Source organism: Scyliorhinus canicula, chromosome 4 (assembly GCF_902713615.1).
Source record: "Scyliorhinus canicula chromosome 4, sScyCan1.1, whole genome shotgun sequence".
Classification (NCBI taxonomy): domain Eukaryota; kingdom Metazoa; phylum Chordata; class Chondrichthyes; order Carcharhiniformes; family Scyliorhinidae; genus Scyliorhinus; species Scyliorhinus canicula.
Genome location: NC_052149.1, coordinates 140,858,756 through 140,877,989, shown reverse-complemented (window position 1 = coordinate 140,877,989; position 19,234 = coordinate 140,858,756). Strand labels below are relative to the sequence as shown.

At 42.6% G+C, this 19,234-nt stretch overlaps 1 protein-coding gene across 1 annotated transcript in view; it reads right to left on the bottom strand.

Moving 5' to 3' along the window:
- Positions 1 to 6,840: 6,840 nt before the first annotated feature.
- Positions 6,841 to 19,234, bottom strand: part of rnf145a (ring finger protein 145a) — a 162,679-nt gene continuing 150,285 nt past the window's right edge. Inside the window, exons 9-10 of the mRNA XM_038795281.1 lie at positions 11,813 to 12,169; positions 6,841 to 9,037 (exon numbers count right to left, since the gene is read on the bottom strand). Of these exons, the coding sequence (XP_038651209.1) occupies positions 8,513 to 9,037; positions 11,813 to 12,169 (882 nt within the window). The 3' untranslated portion in view covers positions 6,841 to 8,512. The remainder of the gene's footprint in view (positions 9,038 to 11,812; positions 12,170 to 19,234) is intronic.

Here is a 19,234-nt window from a genome sequence, read left to right as displayed (position 1 = left end):
TGCTTCATCAATGACCTTCCATCCTTCATAATGCTGGAAGTTTGGATGTTTCCTGATGATTGCACAATGTTCAGCACCTTCTGTGACTCCTCAGACACAGAAGCAGTCCATGTCCAAATGCAGCAAGACCTGGACTGACAATTGGGAACATTTGTGCCACACAAGTGGCAGACAATGACTTGCTGACAAAAGAGAATTTTACCATCTCTCCTGGATATTCACTGGCATTACCATTGCTGAATCCCCCACTGTCAATATCCTGGAGGTTATCATTGACCAGAAACTGAAATGGACTAGCCATAGGAATACCATGATTACACGGGCAGGTCAGAGGCTCGGAATCCGCGGTGAGTAATTCACTCCGAGTCTCCGAAGCCTGTCCACAATCAAAACAGCACAAGTCAGGAGTGTGGTGAAATATTCTCCACTTGCCTGGATGAGCGCAGCTCCAACACAAGAAGCTCAAGACCATTAAAGACAAAGCAGCCTGCTTGATTGGCACCCCATCTACAAACATTCAATCTCTTCACCACTGACACACAGTGGGGCAGCAGTGTGTACCATCTGCACAATGCGCTATTGGAACTTACCAAAGCTCATTAGGCAGCACATTCCAAACCTATGATCTCTACCATCTCGAAATACAAGAGCAACACATGTATGGGAACACCATCACTTGGAAGTTTCCCTCCAACCCAAACACCATCATGACTTGGAAATATATTGTTGTTCTTTCACTGTCGCTGGGTCAGAATTCTGGAATTCCTTACCTAACAGCATTACAACACACAGGCTGCAGAGCACAAGGCGGTCAAGGGCAACATTGATGAGCAATAAATGCTGGCCTAGCCAGTGATCAGCCAGTCTGGGAATGAATTTTGAAAGACCATCTGGATAAAACACGCATCTTCTGTCCTATGATGTTTTCATTTCATGTATTTATATATTCATTATAAATACCTGTAGAGCACCACAGGATGAATAGTAATTATGGATTTGGTGTATTAGAATACAGAAAGATTTCCAATAATCTTCCAGTTAAAAACACACCTGGCTCATTACAACATGCCTTTAGGTTTCATGAATAAAAACCAGTGATGCTTTTTGTCCCCATCATGCATTTCCAATTCCAAACATCAAAGGTTCTCCAGATTAAAGAAGTGATCATCATAACATTCAGCTGAATTGAATGAAAACTTACTGCTTAGCTAGTATACGAGATTCCTGTAGTTGATATTACAGCAATACTATTTTGAGGTCTTTGTTACAAAACACACCCTATGGTATGGTGGATAGCCATAAAGCTTCAACGTTTGCTCTGAGCAAAGTCTGCTTATGATGGAGCAAAACACTGGGTACTACCATTGGTATCAGCACAGTTGAACTGTGAAGGGAGTGGGAGAGAAACAACAGGTACTTTTCCGCTTCAACAATCGCTGCGCCAAAGTACATGGCTGGATGTTGGACGAGGATAGGGGTTTGTGGATACCACGCTTTGGAGATGACTCTGCCAACCGTTGTACATAAAGAATAAAAATTTGAGTAAGGTCCAAGCTCCACGAGAAGGCTGAGACTACCCATGGAGTTGTACTTGAGTCAGAATGCAGAGAAAGCAGAAAAACCTGAGAAAAATAAAAGTAATAATGAAACTTCAGAATTGTACAAACATGACCCACTTGAGCTTCATCTGAACCTTTATTCACTTAGTTACCCACCACTCCATATTACACATCTTTCTATGAGAGATGCAGATTATTTGATAAAATATGGTACTTCATGAGAACACATCCAGGTTCAAACCAAGATTGTTTTTATACAATTACTGCAACACTATGGTGTCTACATTAATAATCTTGTGCTTAACAGCTATCATTAAATGAAATGCACTTAGTTTGAATGATTAATCCATCCATTTTAATTGCTTTATTTTTAAGTCAATTGGATGCCTGATGATGAACATTGGGGAACAAGTTTAAATTTAAATACACCACTGTAATTACTTGTAATGAAGACCATGTGTGATAAAGTTGACGTTGGATACAAGTTGAACCAATTTTGAAATACAAAGTTATAATTCCGTTTTTTTATAGCTAATTTAAAATTTATTCTGTGATCATTCATCATAACTAATTTCCAGCTCATATGGTTAATTTACCTTCAGTGAAAAGAAGCAATTCAGAACGCTTGCCTTCCAAGTTCATTAATTAGCCATAATTCCATTTAACTTTCTGCTAGTAAACACCTTTAACAAGAGATGCAAAATGCGATTAGCAGGTTAGGTGTGAAGACTGCAGCAAAAATAATTCAGACCTATGTAAAATCAAATTGCAAATTTAAATGGTAACCAATACAGCACCAATAACTCATGTAATACCCTCAGTAGGCCTCCCAGATAATTGAGGAGCTATTTGACCACTGCCAGTGAGCAATTAGAAACATGCTGACGAGGCACATTGGTTCACCGTTTTGAGTTCACTGTCTCTATTTTATAGTTTCTTTCTCTTCTCTCTCTCACGCTATATTTCTCCCCTCTTTCTGTAGAACTGGGGTATGGATCCATAGCGAAAGTTCAACTGTAGCTCAAGTGTCAAATGTGAGTTGTTGCCGCAAATGGCAGAAAGCCAAGTAATCACAGGGCAGTACAGCTAAACCCAATGCTGTTCTCACCCATCATCCACACTGCACAGAGTTGATATGTTCTCTTACCACATGGCCATAATAAAATTTGTTGTATATTCAAAGCCTATTTTCATTTTAAAGCATATACCTATGATATGAAATATACATCTGATTCTGGAGGGCCTTTTGAAAAGATAAATAGGGCCCCCGACTTCCTCTCGTTCACAATGCATCTCGTGGGGAGCACAGTAGCATGGTGGTTAGCATAAATGCTTCACAGCTCCAGGGTCCCAGGTTCGATTCCCGGCTGAGTCACTGTCTGTGTGGAGTCTGCACGTCCTCCCCGTGTGTGCGTGGGTTTCCTCCGGGTGCTCCGGTTTCCTCCCACAGTCCAAAGATGTGCGGGTTAGGTGGATTGGCCATGCTAAATTGTCCGTAGTGTCCTAAAAAGTAAGGTTAAGGGGGGGTTGTTGGGTTATGGGTATAGGGTGGATACGTGGGTTTGAGTAGGGCCTGTTCTGTGCTGCACTGTTCTATGTTCGCTCTGTGGAACCAACAGTCATAGGAAATTGGGGAAAAAAGGGTTCCAAAAGGTGCAACAATAAATAAGCCTTGCCAGAGTAAAGAGTTTAATTGAAATGTACAATAAATATCTACGTCAAGCTGAACAAATTAATTCTAAAACCCTTCATTTTATCAAACTGCTGTCATACATCAGTTACAAGAATAATGTGTTACTTATACGTTTGAATAATATATATAGGCCCATTTTGCAATTGTGCAAACATAGCAAGTAAAAATAAATAATTTGAATAGCTAAACATAGTGAAATAGTGATGTTAAATTGTGTATGGGCCAACCAGATTACCGACCTGATATATATCAGGGCAGCATTTTGAGTAATCACGGTGTAAGAGCACACTTGAATGGAACATCTGAATCTTCCCCTTTGGCCGATCAGTGGCCCACTGAAATAATTTGAGTAACTTAGTTCAGGTGAAGAAAATCAAATCTTCCCTATCCCTAATCAGTATCCAAACACCTCATTGGTTTTCTCTATTTCAATAGTTCATTGCAATTCATCATTAAGAGTCATTTGTGGATGAGAGTATTTTAAGTGCGAGACTGAAGGGTGCTGGTGGAATCCCACAGAATCAAAGTCAAAACATGCTTGGACAGGAGGAAAGGAAATCATAGGAGAAAACTAGCCAGCAGTTTAATAAAATTTTACACCAGAATTGTTTGATATGAATCTTTTTTTCCCTTTTTAAAAAAAAAAAGAGTACCCAATTCATTTTTTTTTTCCAATCGAGGGGCAATTCGGTGGGTCAATTCACCTACCCTGCACATCTTTGGGTTGTGGGGGTGAAGCCCACACAAACATGGGGAGAATGTGCAAACTCCATACAGACAGTGACCGAGGGCCAGAATCGAACCTGGGACCTCAGCGCCATGAGGCAGCAGGGCTAACCACTGCGCCACCGTGCTGCCCTGTGATATGAATCTTTAAGCATAAGTGAGACTTCATACTCAAATGGGTTTATGGAGCCCCTGCAAGGTACAACAGTGCAGAAAACATTTATGATACAAATCAGACATGTTCCTGGCTTTTTTTTTTTGAGTGCACATTTCTAAATGTATCAGAGTGCAAAAACACACTCTGGAGAAGCAAACCGATGACTACAATTGACCTCAATGCCCATTAGCCAGAGAAAAAGGGGAGAACAGAAGTCAGCAAGGTTGCTAATCTTGCATTTTCAAAGGTAGATGATGATTCAAGTCCCCAAATTATCAGAACACTGTGCCTATATCATTTTGATTTCATATAAATTATACGCTCATCAAGCTAAGCACTTATCTGGCCCACGTATGTTCATTCATGGTTGTTAACACAAAACAGATTTTGTCCAAGTGAAGGGCTTCAACAATAGCTGCCAAAAGTCAAACAGCAGATATGTTGTGGAAAGGTTATGTTCTATTATTTTTAAAACAATGTCTGAATTTCTCTAACTGCTCTGGATGGATCCTGGATCCTGTTAAAACTTAAAATGGACTAATGGTGTCATTCAAATATTGGCAAATCTATATTTAAGATTTGACTACATTTAGATGATAGTCTGCGTCTCTGCCACTCAAATCGTCCCTCATTCAGACCCTATATGTGCCTAATGTCCTTCTCTATATAGATTATGGTGGAAAAACATTTTTTGGAAAATTTATATCTCATGTAAATGTTATTCTGCAGTTGGCCTGTCAAGCCGACACTGCTCCAGTACTAAAAAACAGTTCATGGTATTTTCTGCTGTAGTTCAAGAATTTTCAGAAAACCCCTAAAACCCACTTGACAACATTCCAAATTTTAAGATAAATTAATGTCATCCATGAGCATCCAATGACACTATCCTGAAAATCAGTAGAATGAGTGGCATCTTATTAATGAGTTGGGATTCTGGAACTGTGAATGCAACACTATTAATGCCAACAGTCGTCAATATGGTTCTTCAGCCAAATGTCAACAAAGATGAGACATGGAGAGTGAGCAACAGTCCAAAACCAGGGCGATCTACATCAAGGGAAGCACAGTGGCGCAGAGGGTTAGCCCTGCTGCCTCGCGGCACCGAGGTCCCAGGTTCGATCCCAGCTCAGGGTCACCGTCCGTGTGGAGTTCGCACATTCTCCCAGTGTTTGCGTGGGTTTCGCCCCCACAACCCAAAGATGTGCAGGCTAGGTGGATTGGCCACGCTAAATTGCTCCTTAATTGGAGAAAAAATGAATTGGGTACTCTAAATTTATAAAAAGAAAAAAAAAGATCTACATCAAGATCTTACCATGGTTGTCTCAAATTCTACAGTGAAACCTATTATAAATAGATGTATCGCACATTCTCCCCGTGTCTGCATGGGTTTTACCCCAACCTAAAAATATGCAGGTAGGTGGATTGGCGAAGCCAAATTGCCCATTAATTGGAAAAATTAAGTTAAAAAATAAATAGGTATATCATGGATTGGTTAAAATTAAAAGGAGAAAGTAACTACTGCTGCATTGAAGTGTGCTGACTCAGGTGGGCCTTTGTGAATTTTATTCAATTTCAAGGCGAATTGATAGTTGAAGAAATCTTTCATAACTCAATTAGAAGTCCAAAATGTAATGAATTCATCTCAAATGGACTCATGGTGCTGCTAATTAACTTCAAAATCTTGGGCTTCGAAGATAGCTATTTAACAATTCAAACGTGGCCATTTGGTCACTCTAGACTGCAGCCATCCAGTCTCACTTTCTTTTATCCTCTTATATTTTTTTACCTATTTATGCTGTAATCAATTTATAGAGAAGATCACTTGCATATAAACCCATCAAAATCTCTGGAGCCTAATCCCACAGCATAATCTTCAAGAATGGCTGGTTTAGCTCACTCGGTGGCTTTTAAAGCAGACCAACAGCACTGTTCGATTCCTGTACCAGCCTCCCCAAACAGGCGCCGGAATGTGGCGACTCGGGGCTTTTCACAGTAACTTCATTGAAGCCTACTCGTGACAATAAACAATTTTCATTTCATTTCAATGGATAAATATGGTGTTTGTAAACAAACCGCAGCACACAAAAGCGGTTCTCATCAGTGAAGTTAATAGAAAAAAAATAGTGAACCTGATGCAGGTATCCCATTAACGTCTACACTGTTAGGGAACTAAGTGGCACATACTTACCAAGGCTAGAATTCATGCTTGGCTGATGATCAACATTCTCCCCCTCTTCACTAACTCTAACACTCCTAAATAAAGCCTATTTGGATTACTGAAAGCTGGTTCATAGTGAGAACAAATATCCAGCACAAAATTGTTTATTATTCTACACCAGGTCTGCAGTTCCACACAAAAATGAGGATAGCTGGTACTGAAAATATAACATAATTGGCATGTTCTTCAGACGGTATGATCAAGACAGTTTCAACCTGCATCTAATCAGTACCTCACACCTAACTAAGATGGAGTTGGTGTGGGCACTGGATGCAAAAGCCAAATTACAGCAAACTTTCAGAAATGATCTACAAGGATATCCGTTCCTGAAGATGATTTCAAAGTTTGACAGAAATTCAACTTTGTTTAAATGAGTGTCATGAGTCCCTCCGTATGCACTTAATACAGTTAAGTATGTTTAAATGCAGTCAATACATAGGTTTGAATGAACTGAAATAAAACAAGCATGCATACACTCAACATTGATTTTCCATGGCGAGGTTTTACTGATGAAAGTGAAACATTTGAAGCTGCATTCAATAGTGCACTCAGTACATGTTAGTAAAGCTCTTCTGATTTTGAAACAAGCACTTTTTGTCAGCTGTGCTCAAATGTACCTATTCTGTAAAATGGCCCGATCCAAGAAAAATTCTACAATAAACAGTAAAAGTACCAGATGAGGCACTGACCATAAAAGCAAGACAGACTCGAGCAAAAAAAAAAAGTGCTGTTTGTTCCACTGAAATACAAAGTTCACTGCACCAGAATGATTTGGGATTCAATTTCTAGTTTCTGCCAAGTTAGTTGGGCTCAACTGGAACATCCATTAGGGTGCACCAAATCGGTTGTAGGATTTAGAGGCTTCGTTAGATGGCACGGGATGGGGGAGAAAAGAAACTCAGCCAGGGTTCCATTCCTGTTAGCCTATTCAACAAGGATGGCTGGATAGCCATGTGGGTGGATGTCAGATGAAGTGAGATCAAGCTCAGCTGTTCTGCATTCCATGGCTGAATACTCACCATAGCTGAGTGTCAAAGCTCAGACTGACAGAACATTATACCCCAGAAGGTGTCAGTGTCTTCAAGAGGAGAGAAAACAATAATAATGCACTTGATGACCTTGACGTATTTATTCAGACATACACATTCTCAAAATAAAGCCCAGAGGAATTGTATCAGATTTATTCTATTCATGATGTCATATTTATTATTCAATGCCAGCCTGGTGTTTGCAAATTGTTCACAATTTTTGAAAGCTACAGAGTAAGACTCTCAATTCTCTGGTTCACTCGTTGATGAAAAAAGCGAGTTTCCCTTTTCTGTTCAAATGCACACAATAAAATGTCAAATGTGAGTCTGTCTACTTAAGCCATGATGAATTAAGAAAATATGTCACCAATATCTCCCCTCCTCCCAAAAAGAAAATTGTGCAAAATCTATCAGAGCTACAAAATGGCTTTTTTCTTTTTCTTTGTTTCATCATACAAGTTAATGTAATCATTTCCACAAATCATAGTTGTCAACTTAAAAATAACACTGTACCCCTCAGGTTTCAGAAGTCAAACGTGCCATGTTCATCGTGCAACTCTGCTCTTATCTGTATCCTGCAGTTCATCCCACTTATGACCCTTTAAGACTTTGAAAGGAATCACAAAGTGCTCATAAAAGCTCCAGTCTACTTCATTGAGCAGGTAAGTACATGCCAAAGTTATTCACGCACCATTCATCAGGTACTCATTAAATACTTTGGAAATGCACTATAAACTATGACAGTGCAATCACAGTTGCCAAATATAGAGCTACAAAATTTTTAATTTGTTTTTTTAAAAAGTCTGCTTGCAGCATGTGACTCATAACCATGCTTAAAGCTTCTAATTATATATAAATATAATACGTCAGTCAATCTAATTATTTCATGCCTACAAAACGTCTAGCAAAAACATCCTCCCTGTCCTGCCATGGCTGTGTCTAATACTGTAAAGATGATGTGGCAACAAATTCGCTCGATCCCTTCTTACAAAATGTCTCCAGACCTGCTTGTGAGAACATTACATTCTGTTTCTCTGTAAATACATTTCATTTCACTTCCTGCTTAAGCTGTCAAGTTCAAATAGAAAGCCATTGCCTACATTATTTTAAGGCTTTAACATCGCTGCAGTATCAGGGCAGGTTAAGGTGACAATCTGCTTCATTCAATTCCCTTGCGTGGGCACTTGACGCCTCCATGCTTTGTTTATTTAAACTCTCCTGTGTAACAGGCAATTGTTGATCATCATCCTCACAAAGTTCTGCTGGGTGTGGAAACTCAATATTGCCCATATTAGAGCTATTGTGTGCACATTGATGTTCATCTGTGCCTGGATCTCCATGAGAACTGCAATCAGTGTTTAGAGCTTTCTGGCCCTCTTTGTTTTGCCCCGCAGGGCTAACTTCAGAACCGAGAGCTAGATTTGAATCATCACCAGGAGGCCCATCCTTTTGTCCAGCCAATTCTTGGTTTGCTCTTCCCTCATTATGGGGCAATTGCTCTCCTGGTCCTTGTATTGGTGTTGTCCCAACCGGCTGTCCTTGAGATTTCAGCTGTTGGTGACATAATGGGCACGTTTCTTGCACATATAACCACTTCTTGAGACAGGCTGAGTGAAAGAAATGGCTGCATGGTGTAATCACTGCGGAATGCATGTCCTAAAGTAAAGAAAATTCAATTTGGTAAGTAACAACATATTAAAACAGTGCAAAATTATTGTTGCTGCTTTTTCCTTATTCTGCTGCAGCTGCTGATGCTTGCTTGTTCAACCTGTGCCTGCAGCCCAACTGGCTATTCTTCATGCATGAACCTGGACCGCGAACGTCAAAAGCCTGTTGGTGCATGGTGGCCATAACAGGTGAACTAACCGTTTAACCATCCAGTGTTCACATCCTCATATAATTGAGCAAGGTCATAGTGGTTGACATGTATTTTAATTCCTTTCTTGGTCAGGGTGCCGAGTCCAGTACAGATCAATTAATGAAAAGCACTTGGAATGAAACCCACAACCATAAGGTCAATACCATTAAGTATTGTATGACGGTGTGCCACAATCTACGAGGTCACTGGGGGAGCTCTTAAATTTACATGCCATGGTCTGGTCATGCCAACAAGTGCAACATTGATAGTTTCACCTCATCTCTTCCCTTGGAGAATTATCCCATCATGTTTCAGGTGATTAGCAATAAAGCAGCAACTTAATTAAACAGTTCTGCTGACATAAAATGGAGAGTGAGGTGTAAGTACCTATTAGGGTCAAAAGATAGACACTGAATTACTCCCTTAAACTGATGCACATTATCCTTTGTACAGTCCATTATGAATTTTAAAAGCACGTTACATTTTCATGTCTTCAATTAAGAAAAAAGGGAAATAAATAGAAACTTAGTACCTAGAACCTATTTTAGTGGCATTTCTCTCAACGTATAGTAAATTATATTTGTTTTCATTAGTCAACATGAAACATTTGTCTTCAATTTAAGCTGCAGCTACATGCCTCGAAACAGAATCAAAACAGTTCCTAACCAAATGAGATCTGTTCCCTACATTATGAGTGATGACAAGTCATTACATGAGGAAACAAAAGATCTGTCCAGCCTACAATCAAAACTTTAAGTGCAGTCACACCCATCAATCGTGCATCACAAGGTGCACTGCATTAACACAAAGATTGCAAAGCTAGTCTTCTGGATTGACAGGGCAAAGCAGAAGTAAGATTTCTCCAATAGAAAAGGGACGGAAAGGTCAGATAAAGTCACCCTGACAGCTTGAGAATCATCTGGTATCCAGCAACAAGCATGCAGACGCCCAGCCAAAACAAAGATACATAAAATACAATGAAGATAGATTCCCTGATATCTTAGTAGGCAAGAGGGTCTTGGGTACAATCCTGCTATAGCCTGCTGAGTCGCCCGATCTAGAATCAGGGAAGAGTGGAAACTTAGAAGGTCAGCCATGGTTTCTTTTTAGTTCCTAATAAGTAACCTGCTGGAAAGTATGTGCATGTGTGTGCACATAGAGAAGTGAAAATAAAAGGGCGCAAATACAAAAAGTGCTGGAAAAATGCAGCAGGTCTGGCAGCTTCTGTGGAGAGAGCAGCAGAGTTAACATTTTGAGTCCAAAAGAACTTGGTGTCCTTCAACTCAAAATATTAACGGTTTCTCTCTCCACAAATGCTACCAGATCTTCTTGCATTTAAAAAAATATTTCAGATCGGATCTCCAGCATTTGACTTTTAATATACAGGAGACAGAACACACTGACAAGATGAGAACTAAATGTGATGTCCTCCACAGTTGAATAGATGGTTTATTGCCTGTATAAATGAAAACCGCAAGTTGATATAGGTATGGGAGTGCTGACCTTTAGCTGTAGAATGGCATAGAGGAACAGAAAAAGCGGTGCAGCAGGGAATTACAACATTAAGAAGACACTGATGATCCAGCACTGTCCTAAATGAACCTCAAAGAGCCAAACTACAGGCAATGCTTTCACAAATAGTAAAACCTGTCCTTCTGGTCACCTTCAATAAACAGCCACCTGTGCAATAAAGCCAGTGATTCTCAAAACCAATAGGTTTCTAATTTACATGTAATTCAATAGAACCTGCAACTCAATTAAGCAGCCATCTGCTAACCTAGAAACAGACGCTAGTTAAAAAAAAGGTAACTGTTGTGAGGAGTATTGCAAATGGAACCTGCACCTGGATTAAGAATTCCTCTCAAACACACTTCTGCTCACTGTTTGAAACTATTTTATGATTACCGTTCAAATTTCAGAAAAAAGGCAGCTCGATGCAGTTCATTGTTATCTGACTACAATTACACAGCTAAGGGAAGGACTTAAAATATTTTAAAATACTGTATATATAATACCTGTCAGCAAACTAACATCCCCATTCATTACTGTCAAATTATTTTCAACAAATAAACTTATATTTTCTATCCCCTATGGGTGAAAGACCAATTTTTGCTCAAAGTTAAACAGTGACATGCTTATGCTTCTGAATTCTCTTTCATTTAGGGTGGTTGCCTCAGTATTTGCATAAATATATATGGAGATAATCTTTACCAGTGAAGTGTGCCTGTTGCTCCAATACTTCCATTTACCCCTGATATCCAATAGTTGACCCGTACTAATTTTCAACCTATTGAAGGTCCCTAGTTATTATATAAATCATGTAAGTCACTCCAACAGTTTGTAAAACCATCAATTACTTTTTTAAAAAGTTTGGTTGCCTTTAAACCTCTTTCATAGCATAAGTGACACTGGAAGGTGACAAAAGGAATTTTATAGCGATTAGAAATTAGCAGAAGCTAATACAAATACAGAACGTGAACTGAACATAAGGACAACCAACTGCGATCGTCCTGAATGAGAGTTTGGGTACTAAAGCCAGGGTTTAAGTGTTGCACTGGTGCCATGCTACATACCTGGTAACAGATGGAACAAATGTCATTGTGCTCTTCAAGCTGCTCTTTAGTGGCAGTTGGCAGCGAGTTGATCTTATTTGCTGCATCCCTGCGGAGAAGAAAGCTCTTCCATCCCAACTGTGCTCGAAGCCAGACATTGAAGTAGGAATGGACAAAGATGATGGATGAACCCATCCAAGTCCACTCTCCTAATATTGTCTCTGCCACACCATATGCAACAACACACAAAGCAACCAGGAACTCAAGCAATCGATATGTGCCATTCACATAGTAGATCACGTCGTCAAGGTTTTCCATTGGTTCTTTACTGAATTCCTCCACCATAAACAGGATATAAATAAAGAGTGTTCCAAGCACCTATCAGCAATGCAAAGTTGTATTAGTGCATGGTTTTAACATTGCATCAACTGTCTATATGTAGCAAAACACGGCAACTCTAATTAGTGAATTTAAGTTATGGTTGGAACTTGAACAAAAAAAAGCATTTTTACAATATATATTACCATTTGCCTGTTTGGCTCATAATACTGTAACCACTCAAGTTTCATTAATTGCACTCAAAACCTGAATATGGAATGTGCCCGAACATAGAACAGTACAGCACAGAACAGGCCCTTCGGCCCTCGATGTTGTGCCGAGCATTGTCTGAAACCAAGATCAAGCTATCCCACTCCCTGTCATTCTGGTGTGCTCCGTGTGCCTATCCAATAACCGCTTGAAAGTTCCTAAAGTGTCCGACTCCACTATCACAGCAGGCAGTCCATTGCACACCCTAACCACTCTTGGAGTAAAGAGCCTACCTCGGACATACCTCCAATATCTCCCACCCTGAATATTATAGTTATGCCCCCTTGTAACAGCTACATCCACCTGAGGAAATAGTCTCTGAACGTCCACTCGATCTATCCCCCTCATCATCTTATAAACCTCTACTAAGTCGCCTCTCATCCTCCTCCGCTCCAAAGAGAAAAGCCCTAGCTCCCTCAACCTTTCCTCATAAGACCTATCCTGCAAACCAGGCAGCATCCTGGCCAATCTCCTTTGCACCCTTTCCAATGCTTCCACATCCTTCCTATAATGAGGTGACCAGAACTGCACACAATACTCCAAATGTGGTCTCACCAGGGTCATATACAGTTGCAGCATAACCCCACGGCTCTGAAACTCAAGCCCCCTGTTAATAAATGCTAACACACTATAAGCCTTCTTCACGGCTCTATCCACTTGAGTAGCAACCTTCAGAGATCTGTGGACACGATCTCTCTGTTCCTCCGCATTCCTCAGAACCCTGCTGTTGACCCTGTAATCCACATTCAAATTTTTTCTACCAAGCTGAATCACCTCACACTTATCAGGGTTAAACTCCATCTGCCATTTTTCGGCCCAGCTCTGCATCCTATCAATGTCTCTTTGCAGCCTACAACAGCACTCCACCTCATCCACTACTCCACCAATCTTGGTGTCATCAGCAAATTTACTGACCCACCCTTCAGCCCCCTCCTCCAAGTCATTGATAAAAATCACAAATAGCAGAGGACCCAGCACTGATTCCTGTGGTACACCGCTGGTAACTGGTCTCCAGTCTGAAAATTTTCCATCCACCACCACCCTCTGTCTTCGATGTGATAGCTAGTTACTTATCCAATCGGCCAAATTTCCCTCTATCCCACACCTCCATACTTTCTTCATGAGCCGACCATGGAGAACCTTATCAAACGCCTTACTAAAATCCATGTATACAACATCAACTGCTCTACCTTCATCTACACACTTAGTTACCTCCTCAAAGAATTCAATCAAATTTGTGAGGCAAGACTTACCCTTCCGTGTTGACTATCCCGGATTAAGCTGCATCTTTCCAAATGGTCATAAATCCTATCCTTCAGGACTTTTTCTATTAACTTACCGACCACCGAAGTAAGACTAACTGACCTATAATTACCAGGGTCATTCCTATTCCCTTTCTTGAACAGAGGAACAACATTCGCCACTCTCCAGTCCTCTGGCACTATCCCCGTGGACAGCGAGGACCCAAAGATCAAAGCCAAAGGCTCTGCAATCTCATCCCTTGCCTCCCAAAGAATCCTTGGATATATCCCATCTGGCCCAAAAGACTTATCGACCCTCAGGTTTTAAAAAATTGCTAATACATCCTTCCTCAGAACATCCACCTCCTCCAGCCTACCTGCTGTATCACACTCTCATCCTCAAAAACATGGTGAACCATATTGCTGTGGAGGCACATGCAGGCCAGACCAGTTAAGGATGGCAAATTTCCTTCCCTAAAGAACATTAGTGAACCAAATGGGTTTTTACGACAATTGACAATGGTTTCTTGGTCATCTTTTAATTCCATATTTTTTATGAATTCAAATTTCACCATCTGCAGTGGCAGGATTTGAACCTGGGTCCACAAAGCATTCCTCTGGGTCTCTGGTTTACTAGTCCAGTGACAATACCACTACGCCACCGCCTCCCCCGGTTCTAGTCATATAACTAAGGTGGTAGAAAGGACTTTAAACTAAATAGTGGGGAATGGAGGCAGAGAGAGAGATCATATATTGGAGGATGTAGTAAATTAAAGGGAAAGAACAAGGCAATAGTGCAAGATAGCAAAAAGAGTAATGTAATGGGTGGCACGGTAGCGCAATGGTTAGCACTGTTGCTTCTCAGCGTCCCAGGTTCGATTCCCAGCTTGGGTCACTGTCTGTGCGGAATCTGAACATTCTCCCCATTTCTGCTTGCGTTTCCTCCGGGTGCTCTGGTTTCCTCCAAAAAGTCCCAAGAGACATCCTGTTAGGTAATTTGAACGTTCTGAATTCTCTCTCAGTGAACCTGAACAGGTGCCGGCATGTGGCGACTAGGGAATTTTCACAGTGGCTTCATTGCAGTGTTAATCTCAGTCTACTGGTAACAATAATAAAGTTTATTATTGTTAATCAAAATATGGCAGGAAGGGACAGAGAATACAGACCTGAGAGCGCACCAGTAATTAGGCCAGAGTTTGCAGAAAATAATAAAAACATAGAACTACAGGTTCTGCATCTGAATGCCTGTAGCATTCGTAACAAAGCGGATGAATTGTCAGACAGACAGAAATAAATATGTCGGACCTGAAAGACATTACAGAGACGTGGGCAGGGATTCTCCGAACCTCCGCTCCGAAATTGCGCTTGGTGCAGGGCCGGAGAATGGGGTCTCAGACCCGCGATCGGCTCCAACGTCGGGACACGATTCTCCAGCGAGCAGAGAATCGGCAGCAGTCACGTGGTGCAGTTGAAAGAGGCCTCCGCAGCGATTCTCCGTGAGTCGACCTGCTGAGTTCGCTGGCGTGGTTCCCGTATGGTTTCACCCAGCGGGAGCTCGGACTCTCAGCCACGGTGGCCGTCCTGGTTGGGGGGGGGCCTCCACGACGGCCATGCCCGCGATCGGGGGCTACCGATCGGCGGCCTCGTGCGATCCGGGCTGGGTCTATCTGGCCCGCTGTGTGGCTCCACCATGTTGTGCAGGGGCCGGCCTGAAAACGGCCACCGTGCGCATGCGTGGACCCGCTGCCAGAAGTGCAGGGCACTGTATCAGTAGCAGGAGTTGCGTGGCGCAAGCCGGGGCCCTGCTAGCCCTCTTTAAGTCGGAGAATCATTCCAGACTTTTGAAAAAAGACTGGAGTGATTCGTGCCCGTTTTCTGGCGGGCATGGGGACATAGCCCCATTTTTAGAGAATCCTGGCCGTGGTTTCAAGGTGACCAAGGCTAGGGCCTGAATATTCAAGGGTACATGATATTTTGGAAGGACAGGAAGCTAGTGGTTGTGGCAGCTGTGTTAATTCAGGATGGCATTAATACATTAGCGAGAAATGACCTCAGCTCTAAAGATTAAGATGTAGGGCGGAATTCTTCGGCCTTGCCCACCTGGAGACCAGAAATCCCCCCAAAGTCAATGGACCGTTACATGGTCCCCGTCCTGTCTGTGGCGATCTTGTGGCGGGTGCGGCCGAAGAATCCAGCCCATAGAATCAGTTTCCGAATAGACAAGAAAGGGCAAAGGTAAGAAGTTATTTATGGGAAGAGCTATTAGGACCCTCAACAGTAACTGCACTGCAGGATGGAGTATACAGGAAGAAAGAATGATGGCTTGTCACAAAGGTACTGCATTAATCATGGGTAATATTAATCTACATGTAGTTTGGATGAATCAGATCAGCAAAGGTAGCCTGGAAGATGTGTTGAAAGACTGCATTTGGGACAACCTCTGGCAGCATTCTAAGATATCCAGACAAGGAAATCTACAAGGATTGATTTATGACTTCATTTTAAAGGAGTCTGTGGGTAACAGTATCATAACATGGTTAAAGTTTGCATTCAGTTTGACAACGAGAAGTGTTGATCTAAGATTAGTGTTTTAAACTTAAATAAAGGCAATCGCAAGAGTATGAAGTCAGAGCTGCCGAATGTGAACTGGGAAATTAGGTTAAAGAGTAGGACAGTAGTACATAGAACATAGAACAGTACAGCACAGAACAGGCCCTTCGGCCCTCGATGTTGTGCCGAGCAATGATCACCCTACTCAAACCCACGCATCCACCCTATACCCGTAACCCAACAACCCCCCCCTTAACCTTACTTTTTTTTAAGGACACTACGGGCAATTTAGCATGGCCAATCCACCTAACGCACACATCTTTGGACTGTGGGAGGAAACCGGAGCACCCGGAGGAAACCCACGCACACACGGGGAGGACGTGCAGACTCCGCACAGACAGTGACCCAGCCGGGAATCAAACCTGGGACCCTGGAGCTGTGATGCAGTTGCAGACATTTAAGGAGATATTTCAGTGAGAAAGAGGAGAAGGATGCCCCATCTGTGGCTAACTAGGAAGTTAAAGGTAGTATCAAATTGTACAATTCTTCAGATTGGTTGTAGGTCAGAAATCGAACAGAATTTAAAAACCAGCAAAGAATGACTAGAAAAATGAGGGCAAAATAGAGTACGAACAAACGTTACCTAGAAATAATTTTTAAAAATATATATGGTGAGAGTTTCTATAAAGGAAAAGAGTAACTAAAGTGAGTGCTGGTCCTCTGGACAGACAGTTGATGGAATTAATAATGGGAAATAAGGAATTGGCAAAAGCATAGAACAGATATTTTGTCTCCGTTTTCACACTAAAAGACACAAATGACATCCCAGAAATAATTATAAATCAAGAGGAGAAAGGGAGGGAGGAACTTAAAACAATTGGAATGAGTTCCAATGGCAGCCATGGAGTAGGAGGTCGCACATTTGGTAGCTCCCGCTCGTGACGGACCTTTGGACCCTTTTCCCCTGACTTTTTCGAATTTTATTTGAAAAATCAGGAGTGGATGTGTCAGTGAGGAAGAAGACCACACCAGTATATGGAGACGTGGACCAGAAGTGGTCGTATACGAAAGAAAAATTGATCAGAGAAGGCACGTGTAAAACGCACAGCACAGAAAAACATGGTGGAGGTGCAGGGTAGTGGCTCAACGGTCCAATTGTCAATGGAGCAGCTGGTGAAATTTATTCAGGAGGGTTTCGGCAAGGAAAAGGAGGAAGGTCTAGACCCGATCAAGGCATCAATCGACCAGGTGGAGCAGGGGTTGGAAGCCAACGTTGGGCGATCCAGAAATTTGAGGAGAAGGTGGTTGAGCATGATGACCACCTAACTGCGCTGGAGTTACAGGTGGGGCTGATGAGGGATCGGCAGAAAAGGCTGCAAGAGAAGGTGGAGGACTTGGAGAACATTGTCCCGTTGACAGAACTTGAGGATCGTCGGCCTCCCTGAGGGCTGTGAGGGAACGGATGCAAGGGCCGATGCAGCAAATATGCTCGAGAAATGAATGGGTGATGGGGCGTTTGCTCGACCCTTGGAAGTGGATAGAGCGCACAGAACGCTTGCGAGGAGACCGCGTGTGAACGAGCCACCGAGGGAGATGGTGGTGCAAATGCACTGGTTCCTGGTAAGGAACAGATTCTGCGGTGGTCCAAGCAGACACAGAGCTGCAAGTGGGAGAGCACCATGCTGTGCATCTACCAGGACCTGGGTGTGGATCTGGCCAAAAGAGGAGCGGGATTCAACTGAGTAAAATCTCCCCTTTTCAAGAAGAATGTGAAGTTTGGGCTGCTATATCCAGCTTGTTTATGGGTCACTTTTGAAGATCAGGAACTCTTATTGTGAGTCGCCGGACGAGGCGATGGACTTTATTAAAAGAAAAGGGCTGGCAGGTGACTGAGGACACTGAACTCTTGGGATGGGTAATGATGTCTCGATTTTGTTAAAGTTACTCTTGCTTTTGAACTGTATGTGAAATGTTTTTTATATTAATTCTTGGGCTGTTGCTCAGTTTTTAAGTTAACCTGGTGCTGGTGGAGGACGGGTGGATGGATCTTTTTTGTCGTTTCTTTGTGTTTGGTTGGAACTGTGCTTTTCGAATATGTATGTCCGATTTGGGGGGGGGGGGGGGGGGGGGGGGGGGGAAACAATTGTGGGTAGGATGCTTGGCGCCATGGTGGGGGAGCTATCAAGCTAGCTGGGCAGGCAAGCTCACGGAAGCGCAGTGGGGGGTGAGCAGATGATAAGTTTGCTGAAGGGGGTTGGAATTGTTGTGCTGTTAATGGGAGGGGGGGGGGAAAGGATTGCTCTGCTGACAGGGGAGGGATTATTACTGAGACACAAATGAGAGGTCGAGGACGGAGGGTGCAGAAGGGCGGGCCTGTGGGGGTGCGAGCTGGAGGCTGGCCTAAGAAGGGTGATAGTTGAACGGTAGGGGGAGAGGCAAGATACCTCCCGGTCATGCTGATCACGTGGAATGTTAGAGGGCTGAATGGGCCGGTTAACAGGGCTAGGGTGTTCACGCATTTGTGGGTATTGAAGGCAGGCGTGGCAGTGCTGCAGGAGACACACCTGAGGGTAACAGATCAGACCAGATTGAGAAGGGGTGGGTCGGGCAGGTATTTCACTCGGGGTTGGACTCCAAGACTAGGGGGGCCACGATCCTGATTAATAAACGGGTGTCATTTGAGGCGGGGAAAATAGTTGCGGATATGGGGGGCAGACATAGTCAGTGGGAAGTTGGAGGGGACACCAGTGGTGCTCGTGAATGTCTACACACAAAACTGGGATGATGCGGAGTTTATAAGATGGGTGTTAGGGAAGATCCCGGATCTGGATTCACACAATCTGATGGGGGGGAACGGGTTTTAATACGGTCATTGACCGAAGGTCGGAGCGGTCAAGCTCAAAGACAGGGAGGATGCCAGCAATGGCGAAGGAACTAAAGGGGTTCATGGAGCAGATGGGTGGGGTAGATCCATGGAAGTTCGGTCGGCTAAGAGCGAAGGAGTTTTCTTTCTTTTCGCATATACATAAAGTATACTACCGGATCGATTTTTAAATTCTGAACA